At 35.0% G+C, this 25,562-nt stretch overlaps 1 protein-coding gene across 2 annotated transcripts in view; it reads left to right on the forward strand.

Annotated features, from left to right (window-relative positions):
- Positions 1-20,528, forward strand: part of LOC149252598 (metal tolerance protein 4-like) — a 32,267-nt gene extending 11,739 nt beyond the window's left edge. For both annotated transcript variants that reach the window (XM_089459745.1, XM_089459746.1), the window contains exons 3-8: positions 14,972-15,153; positions 16,992-17,190; positions 18,683-18,861; positions 18,975-19,125; positions 19,571-19,704; positions 20,090-20,528. In XM_089459745.1, coding sequence (XP_089315871.1) covers positions 14,972-15,153; positions 16,992-17,190; positions 18,683-18,861; positions 18,975-19,125; positions 19,571-19,704; positions 20,090-20,269 — 1,025 coding nt within the window. In that variant the 3' untranslated portion in view covers positions 20,270-20,528. The remainder of the gene's footprint in view (positions 1-14,971; positions 15,154-16,991; positions 17,191-18,682; positions 18,862-18,974; positions 19,126-19,570; positions 19,705-20,089) is intronic.
- The last annotated feature ends 5,034 nt before the right edge of the window (positions 20,529-25,562 follow it).

Genomic DNA, 25,562 nt, shown 5'->3' on the forward strand with positions numbered 1-25,562 from the left:
CATCCCCTTCTCACTCATGTACCCAAGCCTATGATGCCACAATACCGTATCTTCTCCTATAGAGGTTAAAACATTAACAGAATTAGAAATACCATTGCATAAATACAAGGTACCAACCTTTTCTCTTTTTGTTATTACCAAGACTCCTTTAGTGACCTTCTAAGTTTTATCTATAAAAGTAGTTACACAGCCTTCATCTCCCAACTGCCCTGTTGAAATCAGATTTTTCTTTAGATCTGGAACATGCATTACCTCTTTCAATAGCCATTGATTTCCATTCTGTTGTTTTATGAAAATTGTACTCATTCCAATGATTTTACAGGGTTTATCATCAACCAATCAAACCTGTCCAAAATCTCTTTGAACATAATCATGAAAATGTTTCCTATCAAGTGTGGCATGGAATGAGGCCCCTGAATCTACCACCCAAGCATCAATAATATTTTCTAATGAAAGAATCAAAGCATCTTGCAATACATCACCTGTCACATTCGCTTCATGATTGTTTTCTTGTTGCGCGTCTCATTCTTTTCCCTTCCGAGACTTGCAATCTTTCTTCAGGTGTCCCTTGTTCCCGCATTTCTAGCACACTATCCCCGATTTGGACTTGGATCTGCCTTTCCTTGACTTACTGCGGTATCTTGGGCTCTTTCCTCTTTCCATTTTTCTTCCCCTAGTCTCTGCAGTCAAAGCATTACTTGATGTCTCACCGGAGCTTTTCCGTCACATTTCCTCGCTAAGGATTGCACCGACAACATCATCAAACTTTAAAGTACTAGATCCAGAGACAAAGTTACTAATGGCCATAACTAAACCATTCCAACTTTCTGGCAATGAGCACATAAATAACAAGGTCCTAACTTCATCATAAAAAGTTACCCCTACAGAACTTAACTGACTGGTAACTGTATTAAATTCATTTAAATGATCAACAACAGATCCACTTTCTAACATATTCATATTAAATAAACGCTTCATAAGAAATACCTTATTTGAGGCTGAGGGTTTTTCATATAGTTTGGCCAATGCCGACATTAAACCTTCCGTTGTCGTTTCCTTTGAAATATTAAAGGCTACCGACGCCGCTAAACACAGTCGTTTTGTTCCAAGTGCCTTTCTGTTGAGAATATCCATTCTGTGTCTGTCATACTTGTCAGCTTCTTTATCTTTCCGCTCAATGGTAGGTACATATCTTTCTTATATAGATAATCTTCCATCTGCATCTTCCACAGCTAGTATTTTAGGCCGTTAAATTTTTTGACCTTAAACCTACCATCTTCCGCCATTTCTCCCACTCGAACTAGGAACCCTTCTCTCTTGCGAGTTTATCAGCGAAATAAACCTTTGGCTCTGATACCAGTTGTTAGAAAATTATATATTACAGAGCAATGGAACACATAAAATATTGTAGAAATATAAACATAAAAAACACATAAAACAAGAGAGACATAGATATACGTGGTTCACCCAATTTGGGCTACGTCCATGGAAAAACAACTAGTCCTTCCTTTTATATTATCCAGCAAACTGAAGAGATACAACCTACAACAGATCCCCTGTGATTCCCTCTTCTCTCTCACACAATCTCCTATTTCTTTCTCACTCAGAATACAAATCTACATAGATGCAATACAATTCCCTCATATATAGCGAGGGGTTTCCTTCTAGGGCAAAAAAACCTAAATTAAACATAACTTCTACCGTTAGATCTCCGCCTAATGAACGACCCAGATTGACTACTGAATTACAACATTTTACAAGGCAATTTATGGTCGCCCCCACCTGGAGCCCCCTAGCGGCGTACATTTTACGGGCAGCACGAACTGGGGTCCAATGTGGCGATGCCTCTAAATAAAGAAGATACTCAGGCTCCACACCCAACATTTTCACTCTACATGTCTTTCCATTGAATCAATACTTCTTGGACTGTGTGTAGGTGCAATTGATGCTCACATATATCCAATATTACTTCCAATTGGAGCCATATGAAGCCTTCTTCATCATGTTCTAGTACGTTGGTTTGTGCCTTCCTATTCAATCCCATGACCTTCTTCAGACAAGACATATGAAAGATTGGATGGATCTTAGAGTGGGTTCACTGGTAAAAAAATCCAATACTGCGTTGAGTGGGAGCCAAATGGATCCTTCTTCATCAAGTTCTAGTAAGTTGGTTTGCACCTTGCCATTCAATCCCGCAACCTTCTTTAGACAAGTCACATCAAAGATTTGGTGAATCTTAGAGTGGGATAGAAGACTCTGCTTGTAGGCCACTTTCCAATGCAATGTTAATGGAACCAATGAAATCAATTTGGAGGGAAAATTGGTCCAATTGGGTGCCTTTGAACTGTTTTTGGCCAATTCGGTATTGAATTGACATTAGAGAATTAGCAAGTTTCGTGAAGTGCCCTATGGTGTAGCTAGGACCACCGAAACCCGATTTAAAAAAAAACAATATAATAAATTACAAGTACAATACCTAACCTTAGGGCCCTATTAATGCTATTCAAAGAGACCCCCTCCCCTCTAATTCACTCACCCTAGTAACTACTAGTAATGTTAAAATTTTAAAGTAAACACATTTAAATTTTTAATATTACCATTAATTGTCTTAGAATGTTTGAGAGTGGTTCCAATCAATGTTATCAGAACCAAACCTGTCACTGAACCGGAAAACCCTCTAAAATAGGAACTGGTCAAAATTGGATCGGAACTGATAAAAAAAGACCAAAAAACCAGTCAACCTAAAACACATAAAATATTCAAATTTTAAAGAAAAGCATATATATTCATGCGCATCCCATATGAATCCAAACAATTTATGCACAAACAAGCAAAAATTCTCATTTATATAGCATGTAAGGGTGCACATAACCAAAATAGCATCAATTACAATCCATCTCTGAACCAAAAATACATCAATAAATAGGCTCTAGATGGCCTTTAGCATCCAAAAAAATCATGCTACAACAAATATCTACCTATCACCAAAATCATTGCCTATATTGGGATCCTTGTCATCAATATCTCCCTCTAAGCATTAAAATAAGATAGAAAAAGCGTAGCATGTCAAGTTAAGATTTTGTTAGATTGATGGGTATGTTTTTAGTAGGTCCATGATAAAGGAGTTCGACAACCAATGCAACTAACATCATGGTGCATATAGGATTTGGTGCTCTTGATTAAATACTAGTCCCATACCCTCGTACATGACAAAATCCAATGGAAACGTTGCAATCTCCCCAATCCTGAAAACCTTTAAGTCTATTGGATTTTGAGTGAGGTTAGAACTACTCTCAAACATCCGGAGTCATTTCATGGTAATGTTAAAAATTTAAGTAAAAAGGAGAATGTCACTTTTACTTTAAGAATTAAACATTACCATGAATTGCATAGCAATACCAAGGCCATATGCTTGAATATTAGGTTGCTCTACTCAAATTTTTTTGTTTTCTCTTAAAAAAAAAACTGCATTTGGAACATCATTGGTGGAATTGTATGGAACCGGCTGGTTCGACCCAAATTGGTTGTTTCCATCACAGAACCAGCCTGTTTCGCACCGAACCGGCCATTTCCTGTTCCAAACCTCAAATTGGATCGGTTTGGCCCCCAAATCAGTCGGATCAACCAGTTCCGGTCCAATTTTGATAACATTGGTTCCGATCTTATTGGATTTAATATGGAGAAAGTATAATTTAAAATCCCATTCAAAATTTAGTAGAATTAATAGATTTTAGGATTTCAAGATTGGCAAAATTGCAAAGCTTCCATTGGATTTTCTCTCTGTTGAACATTAGTGTTTAATCAAGAGCATGAAATCCTTTATGTACCTTGATGTTGGTGGCATCGATTGATTTACTCTTTTTTCATGACCCTAGTAAAAATGTACCCATCACTCAAATAAAATCAATGTATTTTTGGCCGACTTTGATTTTCTCAGTTTTGGTTTGGTGCACATTTTGGGGGTTGGTAGGTTCGATGACCAATTTAGTTCTAATAACATTGGTCCAATGCACTGGATGATCTTATAGGGTCTAAAGAACTTTAATGCTAATATTTTGGGATTTTATCTTTGAGTGATGCTTGTTTATAAGGTTGGAGGTGACGAAACACAAGATTAATTTCAACGATGTTGAGCTTGTTGTTTCATTGAATTTTGAGCCATGACTAGATTGTCCTTAAGTGTGCAAAAATGACTTCTCTAGTGTTAAGTGCATTATCTACTACATTGACAAGGGTTTTTGGCCATAGGAAAAGTCATATGGCATCATTTATGTAGCTCTATGATAACTGGTATTGTACCACCATTATACAAGCAGAAGTTATTGTGCCTTGCTCTCCATTCATATACATGGATAAGCCTAGGAGAATTTTTTTTCCTCTTATGACATAGCTTGCTAGCTAGAACCTTATTATGATCCACATATAGCCAACATCAGATGCCTCTCATCCATTTTTTCAAACAATGTATTCATTGATCTAACATGCTCATTCCATGAAGGTGGGTCATCTATTGTGAGACACCATAACCATTTTTGCAATGTTCCACCAAGTTTTCATGACGGGAGGGCACTAGACGGGGGAGAGACACATGCCATGTAGGAGCACCCCCAAATTTTAGGGAATTCAGGGGGGTGGGGGTCGTCAGGGTGTGTATATATATTGTGAACATGATTCAAATTCAAATTCAGTAATGAAATTCATTGATTCATGCATTATAAATGTTTCAATGAAATAGAAATAGTAAAATATTGTATTCATTGATTTAAATTCATCATACATTATTTAGAATCTGATTAGTACTAAGAAAAATACTAGATACTTAAGTTTGAAGAATGGAATAGTAAATTGAAATTACTCAAACTCAAAAATAGTAAAAAGTGATGAGTCAAATAGTTGGTCTAAGGTCATTAATATCTAGAGTCAAGACTCAAAAGTTAAAACTAAAAATGGACATTAGACAATGAACCAATGATCGAACCAGTCGACTCCAAAACTCCGAACTAGAGAAAAAAACGGACCAAAAAATTGGTCGACGAAAAAATACATAAATATTTAAATTTTGAAAAAAATTACGTAAATATTTATGTGCAGCTATATGAATCCAAACCAGTATCCACAAATATGTAATTTTTCTCATATATATAGCAAGGGTGTATATAACCAAAATAACATTGAGTACAATCCATATTTAAACCAAAAATACATGAACAAAGAGGCTCTAGATGGCCTATATAGTAAAAAAAATCACGCTACAATAAATACCTACATATCATCAAAATCATTGCGTATATTGAGATCCTCATCATCAATATCACCCTCAAAGCATTAAAATAAGATAGAAAAATCTTAACATGTCAAGTTGAGATTTTGTTTGAGTGATAGGTCAATTTTACTAGGTCATGACAGAGTAGTTCAATAAATAATACCACCAGCATCGATGTACCTAGAGGGTTTGGTTCTCTTGATTAAATGCTAGTTCCTTACCCTCATACATGATAGGATCCCCCGATCTTGAAATCCTAAACACTATTAAGTCTATTGGATTTCGAGTGGGATCTAAAATTCTACTTTCTCCATATGAAATCCAATGAGGTCAAATTCATTCTCAAACATCGTAAGTTGATTCATGGTAATGTTAAAAATTTAAGGTAACAATCTCATTTATTTGAAAGATAAAGGAGAATGTCACTTTTCATCTAAGAATTTAACATTACTATTAATTATATAACATTAGTAGGATCCCAGGGTTGAATATTAGGTTTCCCCACTCAAAAAAATATTATTTTCAAGCAAGATTCAGGGGGGTTGCCTTTCCTTTTTTGAGTGGGGGATGCCTACAAGCACCTCTTTTGGGGAAACACACCCCACACATTAGGGAAACCTTTCCATTTGCCTCTCCCTAAGTTTCTCCAAAAGGGGGATGTGGGGGGCTGTTTCCTTAGGTGCCCCTTGTCTTGGGAACATGGGAAACATGGGGAGTGTGTCCCCCACCCTAGGGGACATGTCCCCATGGAACACTACATTTTTGCATTCAAGTGCTTTCATTTAATGTTTAAGGCATTCTAGTATGGATCACAAGTTGAAATTGGATTATAGATCGCTATTGATTGTGTACTTGTTCCTTTACTTCAACTTCGTGTTTATGTCTCTTTAGGCCAGTGTGGCCTTCCTTGGGGTCTTTCTTTCACTGTTAGGAGGGGCACAAATAGAAGGGTTTGATGATGGCAACCCTCCATGTATCCCATAATTTTCACTTGTCATCATTATTCGATGTTTGTTATCCCAACTTTTGATTTTTTATTGTCAATCATTCATACTCATTCCTTGTTGGCCTTGTCCTATGAGAAGAAGGGATTGAAAATACTTAAGATAAGATAGATATCAAATTGTAGAAGAATGACAAGGGATGTAAGCAAGCAACAACCAATTATAGCTTGAGCTCTACCAAGGTTGCGGGGGAGCACCCCCCCAACCCCCCTTGAATTTGCTCCTAAAGCATGCTCCGCTCGAGAGCGGATTTGGAGTGACCATTTCACGTTCTCGGAATTCACTTGTTCCCTGCAAATTTTGAGTGTGAGCTCCCTTAAAAAAATTGTGCTCCCTACCTTTCTGGGAGCAAATGTAGGAGCGATCTCTCTCGGAGCGATTTTTTGACGTCAGGGAGCGATTGATCCTGGCCACTCTTGCACGCCAAAAAGCGCTCCCTGTGGTAAAAAATGTGCGTGGGTTTTTTAGTTGGAGGGAGGGGAGCGACCAAAAGAATTAAAAGCCTTCCTTCCTTCCATAATCCATCATTTGCATCATTTGGTGAGTGAGAGGAAGTTTGGAGCTTGAGGCGAGTGAGAGGAAGATTGAGAGGGTTGCTTGAGGATTGCAAGGGAGATTGGAGGTTGGGATTAAAGCCACAATTGGAGAGCCAAAGAGGTAGGCTCTAGACTCTAATCTAGCATTTGTGTTTTTTATATGTTCATTGTTAAATGAAAGATGTTCTCTTCTCTCTTTCCCATTCCCATTCTTGTTCCTCCATTCTATTGCAGGCAAGAAACTATAACTCCACCAAAGTTCAAAACTTCAAACATGATGGGTATGTGGCTTGGCACTCCCTTTGTTGGTTCCTTTCTTGGTTTGGTTATGATGGTGTGGGGGAGCAAAAGGAGTAGTGATGAAGACGATGAAGAAGTGGGTAGTGGTGGATTAGGAAACCCTAGAGAATAGGAGTACCAAGAAGAAGAGGAGGAGGAGAAAAATGAGAGTGGAGATGATGATGGAAAAAAAACCAAAGTAGACCAAACCCCTTTGTGAAAATATGTTATTAGGCTTTCAAAAGGGAAATGCGTAGTGCAAGCCAGGTAAGGCAAGGTCTGGGCCAAGGCAATTCAGACCTGCCGACGGGCGACTGAAAATAGTAAGGACTCAATGCATGTGTGAAGCTGGGTGCAAACATGAGTGAATGAACATGCATGCAACTGGTAAGTGCAGGATTCAGTAAGATGGGAAAACAACTAAGTGTGTGAAGCGAGTCATCGCAACGAAGACTGTTAGTGCAGAAACAATGTCATGTATGCGACAACAAGGAAATGCAATGCAAAACTCGAAACAATGCTTCTACAAGCTAACACACATTGAAATGACAGCTAGCATTCAACAAAACCAAACAAACAACATTCACACAAACCGAAATACAAAAAGCGATAGAAAAGCAGCACAAGACATGAAAATCGGGCTTACCCGGGAAAAATTTGCGATGCGTGTGTCGAAGGTTCCTAAATGCGTTGGGAATGCTAGAGCTCTAATATCGAAATGAAGAATGAGCTCTGAAACATCGAATAAATAGTTTTGACAAGACCGAGGCTTATGGCACACATGTCACAAATCTAGGAAAATGTGACACTTGGCGGGAGGTTTCTAAAATTACTTTTGCATGTAACCCACATCTGCTAAAAATAGATCCCTAAAATTTAGGGATGCTTTTTTGCTTTTTTCTTTTTCGGGAAAAAGCTGCCATGCATGCAAGGCAAGATTGCACAGTCCTAGAGGGAACCGGTCAACTTGTGAGCACATGCAATGGATAGCAAGCCTTGGGATGACTTCTGCACAGTTTTTGGGTTGAGTGGCTCTCGCGGCCCCTTAAGGTCTATGCAATTTCTAGATTAAAGCGAAGGCTACCAACCAAAACTGCGCAAATTCTGAGAGCAAGCCTAGTAATGGGTTGCTCTGCACAATTTTCTTGGGCAAGACAACCTGCATGCTCTGCACAATTTTGGAGAGCAGCTGGTTGCCATGATGCACTGCGCAATTTTGGAGAGCAAGGCTGGTTGCCCTCCAATTCTGCGCAATTCTCCAAGTCAACACAAGCACTGGTTGAAGACCAAGTCACGGGAAGTCAACTTGTGGGTGAAAGGCAAACAAGTTAGCGAACACAAGCTGCTAAACCAAAGAAACTCAACTGAAAGCATAAGTACCTGGGCATTGCAAGACATGTTGCCAAGGATGGTTGGTAGGGAGGCTCCAAAACGAAGCTAAGGAAAAATTTTGGAGGATGGTTGTAGCCGCCTTAGCAGATTCATTGTTACAGTTGGAACATAATAACTCTTCATTAGTGATTTCTCTCTCTTTAGTGCAATGGAGGATTAGTAGAGCAACTTTCTTTTATGGTGGATCTTGGATGTTACATCGTGAAGTAAGTTAGTTTATTTGTTGTATTATGTTTCATGGGATTAAAGTGCTTGTGCTAAGTTGGTTTATTTGGTATTGATTTCATCTTCCCTTGTTGAGCTAAACATTTGACGAATTGTGAACCTAAATTGCAAGGTTAGTTAGTTTACTTTCCCCAGTTTTGTTTGGATTTAGAATCACTCTAAAGAAGCCTTAGAATTTTTTGTATCCTCCATTTGCCCTATATTGAAAAGGCACAAGTCTATCTCATTTGTGATATTCTTTTGAAAAAATTTAAAATCATTTTTTTGTTTGTTTTATTGTAAGTTAGGGTTAAATCGCAACAAAATATTGTATTTTAGGCATTTAATGATTTGTTGTTGCACGCCCTAGAGTTAGGTCTTGTTTAACAATGCATTAGAAAAGCTAACTTAAAGCATTTCATGCATTTTTCAGTCATATTTTAGGGTTAACATCAAACTTTATTTGTTGTTACATGTTTTATTAACCATCAAAATTTGTTGTGTTTTTGTCTTTGGTATACTCTTAAATTTAACTTTCATCTCATATATATTTTTACACAATTTTAGTGGTTAAATTTGACGCTGTTATAAACTATTGTTTCGCTGCAATTTACTGATTTAAAACTTTAGTTTATAGTAGCATTGAGCTTTTCTTGATTTGGTATTTTTGAGTAACCTATTTGAGACTCCTTAGACTAAATCTATTCTTTAGATTGACTTGTAGATCCTTTGAACCCAAGCTTTGAGCTCACTTCTTCAACCATTGTAAAACCTACTTTGTCATACCTTTATCTGGTGGAATTTTGTTTGTACATGTAACAAATTACTATATAAATATCCATGATAGGACAGTGATATATTATATAAAAATATTTGAATATAAGCGAGATGATGATTTGATTATAATTGAGGGTCTTGTATATATACCTAGGCAGGTACCCTTTCATTGAATGGTCATGTCCTTTAGAACATGCCTCTTCATTAACTAATTACTAGTTAATTAATCATTAATCATTATTATTGTTATATATATATATATATACTTATTTATTTATTTTTATTTTTATTTTTAAATTTAATTTTATATTATTCATAACATTGTCTTCCTCTTCAAAAAAACTTTGTCCTCGAAGTCGATTGCTGATAAGACGTATCATACGTTTTTTGTCTTTGAAATCTATTTGCACTTTTTGGAATTCTTCATCTGTCATTTTCGTTGACATGGGATGATAAGATCTTTGGAGTCATAAATAAAATCGTTGAACTGAGAAGGGATATGACCATCCTAAATCAAATTTTTTATGGAACTCTGCAATTATTTGATGACTGGGATAAATTGTTATTGTCAGACTCGACTATGCTGACATCTCTATTCTTCAGAACATAAGTATATTATTTTTGTTTTGAGTGATACATATATGTAGACTGATTGCGATGTCTGCTCTTGTGATTTAGGTGTAAATTAGGGGTTCTTTTGATTTGTTTTTCTCTTATCATGTGTGTGGCAATATTTTGACTTACTTTAGGTACTTATGTTGTTGAGTTGGTTAGAGAACTTCCACTTGGAATTTTCATCGCCTGAACTGCAACATTTGAGTGTGTTTTTTCTTCCACTGGTTTGTTTTCTTCTTAAGTTCTGATATTCACTGGATCATTATTTGTTCATTTTTCTTCTATTTGGATGGTTACGTCTGACGACTTCGATACATTTTTCGTGATGAGTTCTTCTAATTTATTTTCAATGATTGTTTATCATTTTTAATTTTCTTAATTTGAGTGAGTAATTTCTCTCTATGGTCCTTAAGACGAGTATTTTCTTCATTTTTGTTAGCAACGATTTTGTCAACTTCCATTTGCATATTTTGTATTGCTTTTTAATTTTCTTGAAGAATTACTTTTGAGATACCTTGTATGTCTTTTGGCGTCACTGAATTTGGGTTCAAAGTAATGCCTTGTAGTGTTATTTTTTTCTTTTTGTGGGAAAATGTCAAAAACTTTTTTTTCATATTTAGGATAAATGACCCTAGTGATTCCATTAAGGGCGAACCCATAATTATATCACTATTGTCGCAAAACTGAATCTGGCTTCAAAGTAACGCCTTGTAGCGTTATTTTTTTCTTTTTTGTGGAAAAATGTCAAAAACTTCTTTTTCATGTTTAGGATAAATGACCCTAGTGATTCCATTAAGGGCGAACCCATAATTATATCAATATTGTCACAAAATAAGGTTTTAACGATGAATTGCGAGGTAAAAATAGTCTCCAATGCATAGTTGTAGATTGTTTGTGTTATATTGTTTATTATTCATCGAATCCATCATTTCAATTATGTTTGATTCATGAATCACTAATTGGTTAACACATTTAGTACTAACAATTTTATTTTATTTTATTTTTATTTATTTTTTTATTTTTTTCCTGAGTGAGATCGATAGAGATTATAACATCTCTTTAATTTTAAATAGTGCATTAACACACATTCAAAAGTTTTAGGAAATCTTCTATCATGATCTCCATTCTTTCTTCCTTCATCATTTTTGACTTAGATTCCATTTCTTTTTGTCAGTGATTGATTCCATTTTGCTTCCAACTTGGTATTTATAGCTTTAGATATTGTTTTTATATATACTCCTTTTTAATATTTCTTACAATTTTTTTGTTGTTGTAATTTTTGTTTTTCCTTTTTCACCTTTTATATTTATATAAAATACTTGATAAAAATATTTAAAACTTTTAAAATTAAAATTTTGGCACACACTTGTATTTTGACCTTTTTAATATCTCCTTTTGTTTTAAAGCACCAATTAGTATACTTTTTATGTCTCTATCCACGAAGCAATAATAAGTTTCAATGCTTCAATGACACTTATAAAATATTATTGTTTTCTTAATGAGGAAACTTTGGATTTAATTTTATATGTAACGAACCGACAAGGGAGTAGGATGTGGCCCATGACGTGATGGTCCAGGGCATGAAACATAGTTGTTGGGGTGAGTGACGACGGGCGACGGGGTCTGCAGGTATGCTCGTGGTCATAGCTCTAGTAGGGTAGGGAAATAAAATGGCGCGTGCCGCAGAGGGACTCGACTTAGCGCGACAATAAATGGCCTCACAACATATTTGCAGCATCAGCCACTAGTTTCAGGTGGGTTGCAACGAGGGTTCCTTTGGGCGTGTCGACAATGAACAAGGCGTTTTCTGACGAAGGTGGCGGGAATAACTAAGTTTCTATGGCAGTTTAGATGACACAGATTGTAGTGAATGACACAGATGAGATTTTAAATAAATTATTCTATAAGTGGGTGGTCAAAAATACCTAATTTTCCATCGCTATGGTAGAATTATGTACTACTTGATATGTTATGTTAATGTGAACTAATACAAAACAACTTAAAAAAATTTGATTGCATGCGAAGCTCAAACTTGATTTCTTGTCTCTAAATATTTGGCATAAACCCAAAACCAATATATAAAAAAAGCAGTTCTCTATAACGCGATTTTTTGAAAGTCTTTCCGGCGGGTTTTTCCGGTTGAAATCTGGCAGGAATTTATTGGAATCGCAAGTTTGATAGCTAGTTTCTGCACAATGAAAGCGTCCCAAGGGTTTTCGAGGGTGCTGAATCCAAATATCCAGTTAAAAAACCATTTTAACTGCAACAAATCAAGATTTAACCTCAATTTTTTCCGCCGGATTCCGTCACCGGAATCTCCAAAAAGTCGCATTATAGACAACTCCTATAAAAAAACCCAAAACATACTCCTTTTAGTTGAACCACACTAATCGGAGCAAAGGAACATATTTAATAATCATACGGATGATTATACTTATGAGGGGAATTTATGTCGTGGAGTGTTAAGATTTTTTTAATATTTTTATTTTTTAAGTAGTGTTTAAGTTAAAAAAGATTAATGTTATGTTATTGATTACTTTTGTGTTTTGAAAATTATAGGATATAATTTTTGAAATAAGGGGAAATTTAGTTTTATATTTTGAAATTTATTTTAAATATTATATTTAAAATAAAGAAACTGAATATATATATATATATATATATATATTAATGAAATTTAAAAAACTGAATATATATATATATATATATTAATGAAATTTAAAATTTAATTTATATTCCAATTTTATTATAATTTAGTTTTAAATAGATGTCCGAAAGCAATAACGTTCTCAACGACCATTAACTTAATTTCAAATTCAAATCAAAGTAATGTGATAAATCATGACGTGGGGTCGGCTTCCAGAGTTCAATTCAAATCAAAGTACTGTGATAAATCCGAAGACACAAAAATGGAGGATAGAAAATCAAAAGTAACCTGGCCTTCGCCGGTGGTCACAATGTCTTCGCACCTTATCTGTAACAAGCTTAATCTGTGAGGCACAGGAACCGAATGAACATCGAACTCCAGAAAAATTTAGTGAAATATCCCGCCAAACACAAAAACCAGAGGTGGCCGGGATCTTCATTACAGAATTGTAGATAAGTGCTTGCTATATAAGATTCCACGCCAATTGTTGTTTCGTGGAGTGAAGAAACTGAGAAATGGATTTTTTTGGTAAAGATTCTGTGTTGGTAAAAGAGAAGGAGGCTAGCCATATTTCTTTGTGTGTTTGGAAGCCCTTTGGGTTATGCCCATTCATCATAGATTGATGTTGAGATTAGATTATAGTCTGAAATTTGGTGGTCCGTATGCGTTTTTGTTCGGTTTGAAACACTTTTGGCCAATGTGGATGGCTATAGGTGGACAGTGTTGATTTTGCAGTGGGTATTGTTGAAGGGCTTGTTGTAGGGTTTATTGTTGTTTGATCACGAGTGGTTGGAACATGATCCTCATACTCGCATCTTTGGGCTGAAAAGCAAACAGAATAGGTAGAAAACCAGCAGAGCAAGTAGAAAACAAGTGGAAGAGGTGTAAAGAGCTAGCGATTCCACTGATTGCGATAAACGAAATCTAGCTGCAACAAAAATAATGTAGAAAATTGTATAAATTTTGAGAGTTGTCAGAGTAGTGTTGAGTTACTTGCATGCCGATGGACTGAATTAGTAGGAAGCGGGGTGTTGACGTCCTTGGAAATCACTTGGACCGCTAATAACTACCACTTAAGTTGTATTTTCTGATACATTTTTTAGAATATTGCTTTTGTGACAGATTTTATGAAAAAAACATAATAAAATTGTTATATTTTTACTAAATCTTTAGCATTGTGTCATTCACTAGTGAGTTTATTCGACTATGGGAGTTGATCGCAATGGGGTGGGAAGAGGTGTTATAGGTTCTGTAGGACAAGCGAAAATAAAATTGTTGAAAGGAAAGAAACATAGAACGTCAGCGAGGATCTAAATAAATCATTATTAGAGTTGCCCCTTATGACACAAATCTAGGAAAATATATAATGACAGAAGAAGCCTTATATGTTAGCAAAGGGTCATCTATAGGAGTGAATTAAGGATTTAATGAACTTATTTAAGAAAGTGACATTCATTCCTGATCTTTCAATGGATTGCAGTATCATAATTCTTCCACAACTATTTCAACGTGTATCGGGTAGAATGTTTTGCTTGCTTGGTTTCGAGAAGTGCCTAAAATTTGTGGAAAGTGTTAATAAAAACTAGTGACCACTCTACCTTCTTGGTGGCAGATGATGAATACCACATTTGCTTAGTTTTAAGAATATTTTTGTTGTGTGCTAGATGCTAACTATCACATTTCTTTTGTTTTAAAAATCATTTTGTTGTATGTGCTTTCTCAAGAAGGTATGAGTATATGGTTCTCTTCATTGATACTCTCTTTATCATTCTCTTGTGTGCTAACTTGCTAAGTAGTTGATTGGTAGCTTCACATTTAATGCTATTTTTGTTGTTAGATGCAATTTGTTACGAAAATTCTCCTAATTGCTACAAAGTAACCAAAATATTTTTGTTGGGCTTGTGCATTAGGCTTTGCATTAATATATTTCAAAAAATATAAAAATATTAGATTTGGGAGGCTTTTATGGATGGTATATATGATTGCCATTGTGATGGCGGTAATTACTGGATAACCATTGCATATATGGAAAACCTTCATATGTTAGAACTTAGAAGATATTTACATATTAGAGTCTTTAGGAACTTACCATAATTAAATGCCTTAAAGCATATTATGGTGATCAAAATTTTTGTCCTACAACCTTGCCACTTTTTAGTATTCAATTTTTAAGCCTCTTAAGGGACTGTTTTTATTTTCATGCTTTGTACTGTTGTTTTTCATGCTTTGTACTGTTGTTTGATTGTTTGCGTAGGGGAGAAAGAATACTATGAGAAGCAGGTTGTGACTTTGGAATCGTTTGAGGAGGTTGATAAATTGTGTAATAATGAAGACCAGCTTGAGGAACAACATGATCAGGAATTACAACATGAATCTGCAGTGAATATCGCAGTGAATGTATCCAATTTTTCCAATGTACTTTTGTTGGCTTTTAAGGTGATGTATTACAACGTTATCATTAATAAAGTTATGAATCTAATGTGTTGGGTTGCCCCTAGCAATTTTATTACGGCTTTTGTTTTGAAAAAATTGTGGCTATGTGGAAGTGCATTTTATCAGGAGTCTTTGTATTAAATTCAAGTGTTGTTCTGTGCAATTTTTAATGAACAGAAAATGACGTTTGATACATCTGATGCTTCTAAAAGCACACAAAAGCACTTTCTAATTCCTTGTTTAGGATTAAATAAAAAATTCATGAATTCTCTATTCAACATTTTCTTATTCTACCATAATATTGAGAAGAGAGGACCCTTATTTTTTCCTTTGAGTTGAAAATCCGCATGTAGATAGCTATTCTAGTTTACACTTCCAAGATGCATACAAAAACACCTTCTAACCTTGTTCGTATCACAGAGCCTTGATTGCAAATAATAAACTTACAAAGAAAAATCGTTGGATTACCTTACTTGCATGGAGTTTGAACATGCCTACCTTCTGTAACATTAGATGGGGTTCGTTATCAGCAAACATAAAATGACCTCTATAATGGACTTAAATGAATCCTTTTGTATTGTAGCAACCTTCGAAGCATTTGCTTTTCCTAACTACTAGGACACAAAACATAACTTTTACTTAATTGCTTTCATGGTGGGCTCTAGCCGGCACTTCGTATACGAAGAGGCATGAAATTCTGGTCTAAAAAGTAAGGTATATAGAAACATTCATCACCGTTGTCAGATTTATACAGTTCTCAGCCACTTCTTTGCATCATATTTTGTCCTTAAAAGGCATTGACATATACATCACAGCTGGAGAATGTTTAAACTTTAAACTTTAAATCAAATGAATTGGGGACTTTTGGTAACCAGATATTTGCTATTTGTTACCATTGTATCTTGAGTTTCCTTATTTGATTGGGTGTTTATTTGACATTATAAAGTCAATACCATTGAAGCAAATGTGCAATATTGCTGAACGGCCATAGCCACTTTTGACTGCTTCTTTCTGATATGGCTTGCATAGCTAACCTTACATATGTTCAATCCTTTCTAATCCTCTATTTTTTGGCCGCCATTTTGCATCCTTTCTGGCTGCTGTTAGCCCTCTTATTGCACCGTAAAGTTAATTGTGGTGACAGTGAATATGCCACGAATTGAAACCATAGCAATGCATTCTTTATGATCCAAGTACATTTCCTGTGAAGCAGCTAATCATTTATTGGCAGGACTGTAACGGTAAAGGGATGCAGGCAGTGAATAATCCCATTTTCATTAGTTTTCCCTTTAGATCTACACTGAGGTCATAGTTACTTGAATGTCGGAAGGCTTCCAAACTAATTCCGTTCTGGATGTTTAGGAGCACCTGTTTACAGATCCGGAAAGAATACTATGTTGGAACTTGGAAGGAACACCAGGCTATTACCTTATTCAAAGTTACAAATATGCATATTATCCATAGCGTTCAGTGCATTATAGATAACCTATGTCTAATAGATAACTTATGAATGGTCAATTGGATGCAACATTTGTGCAGAGGGAGAAAATGTTGGTAGATTTCAAGTGGGTTGTTATCAAATTAGCATAAACACAAGCCCTTAAATCTAGTATATCAGAATGCAGACCACATCTTAGTTCAATTCTTAGAAAGAAAGTAGGATTCAGAAGCCTGGATTTTGAACAATTTAATAGACTGTGCTTTCTAAGATCGGCATCTTGATTAGTAATATAACTTTTTCTAGTTTCTAAAATTATGCTAATTCCCAGAAAACTGGAGAGCAATGTTTTTCAAGTGTAAGCTAATTCTAGGACTTACAAAAGCGTTTCAATGTTTTGCAGATCTATGCAACGGTTAAGACTGGATCTATAGCTATTGCGGCATCAACACTGGACTCCTTGTTAGATCTGATGGCAGGAGGGATTCTCTGGTTCACTTACCTGTCAATGAAGAATATAAACATCTACAAGTATCCAATTGGGAAACTACGGGTACAGCCTATTGGCATTATTGTATTTGCTGCCATAATGGCAACTCTAGGTGAGTTTTCCGTGTACCATTTGATTTGACTGTAATTTCCAGTAGAAAAGTTTAATAATTCATCAATGAAATCTGACAAAGCGATGTGACTCATAGATTAATGAATACCTTATGATTGATACGTAGGACTTGTGGCTTGTGCGTTGATACAGAACAAAAACCCCCTCTATTATGCTCTCCCTCTATCCACACTCAACTACTTTTCTCTACTTTGGAACAAAATGCAAGCAAATAGAATGGTACCCCTTTTTCTCCCAGTGGCCCAATTATAACATATCTTGGTTATGACAGTGCGTGATAGCCAACTAGGGTTTATTTTGACTTCTTCAACTCTTAACTAGAGTTACAATTTTGACCCTTCTAGAGCCGCCTTCATAGTGTTCATGTGGGTGGCCCCTTTTCTATGAGTAACAGGGGATGATGTGACATCCTTTGGAATTATGGTGGTCAATCACGATGAGTCAACTTCTGAGGCATAACTTTTGCATCTGAATCTATGTGATTCTTGCACCGTTAACAAGGTCTTTGAGTGACATCCTTTTGAATTATGGTGGTCAATCATGATTTGTCAACTATTGGGAGGTGGGAGGCATAACTTTTGCATCCAAACTCTGATTTATGTGATTCTTGCACTATTGGAAATGTCTCTGATTGTAGAATAGCATCACGGGGTCCAATGCTTAAGTGGAAAAGTTTCACCCCCCAAGAAACATCATTTAAGGACTTAAATTGGTCCAAAAGATTGCATACCCCAATTCTCCAAAGTGGATCCCATCGATAAAACTGCTCCTGTCAGCTGATCTGATCTAAATCAAACATGTGCCTAAAACATAAGGATTTAGATGTTTCCTTCACAGTATCTATATGAAGTTAGGCCTAAAGACATGTCCCCAAATCTGCAAAATCCTATTATGACACAATGAGAGCATCAAGGTAAGCAAAGCCCTTTTTGATGCGAGCGTTCTACAACCCAAATAATGTTTTTGAAATAGTCACACCCTGTCTTAAATAGAAGATGACTTACAGCTTTCCTCGTCTGAAGATACTTTGAGCAATGCCTGATTTAGAGGACTGATATACATTGGGAGCAATGCTTCATTCTGAAGGCATTTTCTGGTTCTAGCTATATAAGGCGCTAGCCAAAGAACAGTTGGAACATGGTACTTGATCAATGTTATGTTTAAGCAACAACTGTCCTCTTTTTGAACATGACTGATTTGGAAAACTTGACTCCTACATTGGAACAGGGCCTCATTATGAAGGGAATTTTTCTTCCAACTATGTAAGGCACCAGCCAATGGACTATTGATATTTAAACTTTGTTATGTTTACAGGACCATCTATTGGAATGTCTTAAAATACCAACATGCTTTTAAATCTTATAGATTTTGTATTAGGTTGGTCTTCAAAAATCTCTTGCTACATGTGTGTTGAGTTTCCCTCTACGTTTCATTTCTTTTTGACTGACTTTGGATAAATATTTTACGCACAGGATTCCAGGTGCTGATTGAAGCTGTTAGGCAGTTGATTGAAGATAAAGGTTCTACCAAGATGTCAAACTCACAGTTAGAGTGGCTATATAGCATTATGTTGTTCGCAACTGGAGTAAAATTAGCTCTTTGGTTGTACTGTAGAACCTCTAGAAGTGAGATAGTCCGAGCTTATGCAAAGGTTTTGGGTTCTTCCTGCTTGTGCATAGTAATTTCTTTAATAGGAATACTGTTTTCTGTAGTCTTATTTGTTGCAAGCAGACATTAAGTTCCCTTCTGGCATTTGCTATGCAGGATCACTATTTTGATGTTGTCACCAATGCAGTTGGTTTAGCTGCAGCTGTTCTTGGCGACAAATTCTTCTGGTGGATTGACCCGGCTGGTGCAATTGCTCTGGCTCTTTATACTATAATTAATTGGTCTACAACTGTTTTTGAAAATGCAGGTGATCACCAAAAGCTTGCAGTCATGAAATATGTTCTTGTACAAAAATAAGTGTTTCTGCTCCAATATTAAGGACGGAACCATTTGATATTGTGGAATTTCATTTCTATTTTAACTTTCAGAGTTAAACTGTGTATTCATTTTTGACCTACACATGGCCGGATCAATTCACAAAATGTCATAATGCCACATTGCATTGCCAATCGTTAGCTTTTATGCCTTTAATAAAGGTTGAGATATTTTGCATTTTAAAAATCAAAGCCTACTACCTTAAAAGTTGCAGTTTTCCTTACGTGTTCTAAAAAGTTAGGAACACGACAACTTAAATATTTATTTCTATATGCTAAATGCATGTATGTTTATAATGTTAACATTGCAGTTATTTTGTGAGATAACCTATTAAAGTTCTACTCCATTAATTCAATTTGTTCTGTTTTTATTTGCAGCATCCCTGGTTGGACAAACAGCACCTCCTGAAATGTTACAAAAATTGACTTACTTGGTTATAAAGCATGATCCTTTAATTCAGCGCGTAGATACAGTCCGGGCGTACACTTTTGGTGCCTTATACTTTGTAGAGGTATGCGCAGGAATTCTTCACTGATAAGCTGATACTCAAATCCCCTGTTTTAAGTCAACTGTACTATTTCCTACTAGTATGCTTGAGTTTTGTACCATATTCCACTGTTTTGCATCTGCAATTACGTGGGATGCTGACCTTCAGAGCGCTTTATATTTTTGTTTTTCTTTTAACTCATTTGCTTCGAGTGTAATGTCTTGCATGCGCATAACAAGTTCTGTATGGAGACTGCTTGCTGTCATAATAAAATAATTCAAAGATGTCTGAAGGAAAATCTTTGGCATCAGTTCGGGTCTCATCTGACATCTCTGCAGAAAGTTTGAATGTATTTTCTGAAAGGAATTGTCTGCAATGTATGATGTGATATGATGTTTTTTTGGAACAGGTTCATATAGAGTTACCAGAGGATTTGCCTTTGAAAGTCGCTCACACAATAGGAGAGACGTTGCAAATTAAGATTGAGAATCTTCCGGAAGTTGAGCGTGCATTTGTTCATCTTGATTTCGAGTGTGATCATAAGCCAGAACACTCTGTACTGACCAAGCTACCACCCAGTGACCCTTAAATACATTATTGAGTTGAGTATTGCTTTCATGCCCTCTGGCACAGAAGTGATATTCTTTTGCAGGCCAAAGGTATAACATGTCCTATGAGCAGGCAACGGCTTTATGTTATATGAGCATGTAATGGATTACTGCCTTTATTAAAGAGATTATCTACATGTTTCCAGGTCGATGTGATTAAAGAATATCTCTTAATTGTTTGTAATTGGTAACTAATTTATTTGTACTAAATAATCATATTAGAAGCTAAATTACTTTTTATTCGAATGTACTGTCAATCCACTTGATGCAAAATTCCTTGGTTTTAAAGGCCATGCTCTGATCTGTACCTTCTAACAAATCCATCAATTTTATCACAGGCTTAAACATTTCCTGTTTGAATAGCCTCTATTTTTCAGTGTTTAAATCTCATATTTGGAGTTTCTTGACAGCTTGGTACAGACCTAAAACATTTCACCGTTTATATGCTTGCTTGCAAATGCAATTCAAAATTTCCTTCTTTGATATTAAACACATTTTCTGGGACAAGATTTTCAAGGTGTGACTTCGGCAGTAACAAAAATATAATGCTAATGAACTAGCATTCTCCTTGGCCTTAAATAATTGAACTATTTTTTAGAATGCTAAAAACTTTACACTAGAGAATGATGCAACCATATAGACAGTTTACTGATTTTTTTAACTAACTAAAAGTACCTCACAGAGGAAATATAGTTTCATTTGAATAACTAAAACTTTTCATGCTATACTCACAATAAAGACATGGTTAACAAGGTGGCAATTCTTTGAGAAAAAGAGACTGCAATTCCAACTTTATAATCGAAAATTTGGTTGAGTCCATCTTGATTTCCAATTATTTTCAACACTTGAAAAACCAGCGAAAATGCTTGATAATTATGAAAGTGAAATGAAATAGGTTTCATTTATTACTCGTTATTTTGGACTATTTTTCAAGGTTCCAAAATATGCTTTAGTTATCTGCCATATGAGGCCCAAAGTTTGGGCATTTACAAATAAGTTACTCCCATCCAATAATGAAGACTTAACCTCTTAGACTGAACCATAAAATTAACCATTCCCTCTAATGTACAATTCTTTCTTTCAACAACACCATTTTGCTATGGTGTATATGGAATAGTATGTTGCATTTAATGCCCTATGCAATGTTGTAAGTTGTTAATTATTTGTTGACATATTCACTTATATTATATGTTCTTAACTTTGCAGTTGATGTTCATATTGTTTTTCTACAAGGGCCTTGTAGGTCAAGAACAAGTCAAAAACTCCACTCTTAAGTATTAAGAAGTAAATATAAGTGCGTTTGGAGAAGTCATCAGTGAAAGTTAAAAAGTACTTGAACCCATAGAAAGAAGTAGAAGAAAGTGAACCACACAAATCATTATGAAAAAGTTGCAAAGGGGCTAAGAGGCACGTTTTCCAAAATTGTCCTGATGATGTTTACTGAGAAGACAATCAGCACAAACACCATCTTTACAAGAAATGAGGGAAGACCAATCACAATATTTTGATTATAGAATTGATGTAATGAACAATAGTTTAGATGACCAAATCACTCATGTCAAAGTTTGCCCAAGTTATCATTGTGGGCAATAAAACTGAGGGAAAAGGTGATGACCCAAAGTTGTCAAACTTGTACAACTTGGGAATATCATCAACTATTTCAGTGGCAAAGACATGCTTATGATCTTTCAAATCCTTAATGACAACTTTGTTATTGAAAACTCTTATGTTTTACCTTCACCTAAATGAGTGATCTGATATATTAATATAAGGTTGCAGGAAAGAGTTGAAACACATAACACATCATTGAATTGACCATTATCTACTTGAACCATTCCAGACTCTATAACACTAAGAGATCTATCATCACCAACAAATATTTCTTTGGTGTTACAAACATTAAGAGTAGAAGAAATGACTTTATCCTTAGTCATATGATAAGATGCTCTAGAATCAATAAGCTGCTCATTGGAAGAAGTAGATGTTGCATTGAAGGAGAAACTAGAAGTAGACAATGCATTTCCATGAGAAGTGGTATAATAAGAATAGATATTAATGTTGTGCTTCATTACTTCTTCCAAGGCCTCTGTCTTTTAAAATGTTTAGACCCCAGATGACCATCTTTCCCACAATATTTGCAATGTTTGTCAATCCTCTTACTCTTTGATTTTGCTCTTTTGTCACTAATGGAGTAAAATTCATCTGAGACCGTTTAGGGCATTTGTTTTGCTTGTTATTGTGAGGATGTTACATCTTTGGATGCTTGGTTTTATCTTTTTGTTGGGCCATTATGGCCTTATTAGATGTACCTGCAATGATGATCACTCCTATATGAATCTCTTTAATTAGATATTCAAAAAAAGATTCAAGAAAAGGTTTTTCATATGCATCCCATAGAGCTTCTCTAGGGGCATAAAGTGTAGATACAAAATTGGAATATGTAAGACCAAGTTTGGAAATAATGATATATATGCAACATTCATCATTAAGATCAACTTGACAATATTTAAGTAAATGTTTAAGTGTCTTGAATTCAGATGAATAATTTTCAATGCAAGAGAAATCATTAGGACTTAAAGTCATGATCTTATTTTCAAGCCAATGATATCTAATCACATTAGGTTCACCAAATATCTTACTTTTCTTAGACATCGTTTGAGTCGTCGATTCCTTGAATGTGAAAATACAAATAAGGAGAAATTGAGTCCATGTGCTTTGTCATTCCTATTATACAATTTGGCTCTCTTATCAACATCACTAGGCATTTTTTTTAGCAAGGTGATCCAATATAATTCTTTCATTCTTAGTACATTCTCCATGTGGGTTTTCCATGAAAGGTAGTTGGTACTAGTAAGTAAAAGTTCACTTGGCGTGACCATATTAAAATATGCACATAATATGGCTTCAAAACAACACTATTTGGATGGAAGACTCTTGAAAAAATAGGATTTAAAAAAAATGACCCTGAAAAAGGACTTTAGATGTGAAAGTTATGCCCTTTTTAGAGAAAATACATTTATGGCAACAAAGAGCCATGTGGCATGTATAAACTAACATGGTGAAAGTTATGCCCTTTTTAAAGAAAATACATTTATGGCAACAAAGAGCCATGTGACATGTATAAACTAACATGGGGATGGATATATTGAAGATAAATGTTATTTTCCCTCACTAGATTTGTCTATAAGCTCACTTCTACAAATAAGTTACTTTAAAAAGTGAGCACTCATATAAAACATACAATAATCACTTTTATGGTGATTTACTTTTATAATACAAGTGAAATACGCTTCACAATAAAATTATGAAGTAACTTAAGTTTGCATGAAAATTTTCCAAAAGTAGCTTAAAAAGATATTTGATTTGAACTTAAGACCTCTTAGTAAATAAAATAACTTTCAACCAAGTGACTTATGCAAACAAATAACAATAATAGTTAATGAGGGTGGGGGTGTTGTTGTTGTTGGAGATTTCCCTGGAAGTGCATGCTTACAAAAAAAAAATATTAATCCAAATATAAACAAAATTTTGAAAAAAATAATTCAAAAATCAACAACAATGAGCATAGATCTCCTTTAACTTACACAAAAAATGCAAGTTTCCTCTTAGTTTCTAATTTACCAAGATGGTACAAAGCACACAACAAAGAGCTTATGTAGATAAAAAAAACTTCCCAGTTTGTTTCTAATTTTTCGAGATCACATGGAGTATAGGGTAAATAATAAACGTAGACTCAAATGGGTGACAAACTAGGAATAAAAACATAAAGCTGAAATATGAATTCAGTAATTTTTTGAAAACGGTGTATTTAGAATTTATACCTTTGTATTTGATGAAAAGTGTTATATCTTGGAAAAATGGACTTATTTTCAAATGAAATAAAATGAATTTTTAAATGAAAAAATGCTCCAGACACAATGGAATAATTTGTTTAGGCCAAAAATGAATAGAAATAGTATATCTTGCAATGCTACAGCACGAGTTCAAGATCTTGATCAACAATAGAAACAACTCTTCAAATGGGCTATGCTACCAAGTTTAGGAAATAGAATATTCCATATAGGATGAACAACTTCAATCACCACTCACACAACTAGATCAATGATCCTATAGCCAATAATTTTTGGTGGTTAATATTCTATAAGAAGGAAACAATCCACAACCCTAGCCAATGCGGCCACCTGAGACAATTTTATTAATGAAAACTAATTACATAAGAGGGTTCTCACAATTGATCATCAACCATGAGCCTCCATGTTCTTTAAATAGAGATGATGGACCAATCAAGTGTTAAACCATACATCAATAGCCATTAGTATGGAGGAGAATATGAGATGTCATATTACTCTGTCTAGGACATATTGTGATTGTTATGTTACAATGCAACTGACGCACACTAAAGAAAAAGACTTTACCTAATAGACACATTAGACTGAGTTGAGCTTCACTAACTCCTAAGTGTCTAAATATCCTAACAAGATAATCATAGTGGACTTTGCTTTCATGACAAAATATATGAACTTAACATTGTGATATGAATTTGAACTAGGATTTTGAGTTTCCCTCCACTTGATTTGCTTCTTGGGCCAATGACAATTAAGAACTTGTTGTGAGTTATATTTGTTAACAATTGAAAATAACAAAGCTATTAAGACCTAACAAGTTTAAGTCTATTGTTTTCTTTTGGCATAACTTTCCTAGCAACCATGCTTGAGGGGGTTCCAAGTAGATGATGGAAATTTTTTTGGGTTTTCACATTATAATCATAAGGTTGAATTTCCTACCAAATTAGCGACCATTAAACATCAACTTCTAGCTTATTCATGTAGTTGATTTCTCATGTTTTTAAGTGTTGAATATTTTCTTTGTAGAGTTCTCATCCCACCAACAATTTCCACTTATTTAAATTAGAAATTGTGAAGAAAATTTAGAGTTTCAATCCGTCTCTTTTGATAAAATAATATGGGTCTTATTTCATGAGTCTCATAAAACAAATTCTCAATCAGTCTAACAAAAAACACACAGTGGTGAGAAAAAATAGCTTTGCATGGATATACTACCAAAAGTTATCTTCAAGGGTTTAATAAAATGCATTTTTTTAGGACAAGGATTGAGTGGGGGGATTTAGGTATCATCATTTTTTCAATGGATTCATTTAAGATAACTTTCCTAGTAGCCACATGAGAGTGCTTTTAATTAGATAAGGGAAAATGAATTGGATTGTCACATTATAACCACAAGCTTTGGTTTCATAACAAATTAGCAACGGTTTCA

This window comes from Pinus tabuliformis, chromosome 7, assembly GCF_031772625.1.
Source record: "Pinus tabuliformis cultivar Carrire ecotype Pingquan chromosome 7, CPIR1, whole genome shotgun sequence".
Lineage (NCBI taxonomy): Eukaryota > Viridiplantae > Streptophyta > Pinopsida > Pinales > Pinaceae > Pinus > Pinus tabuliformis.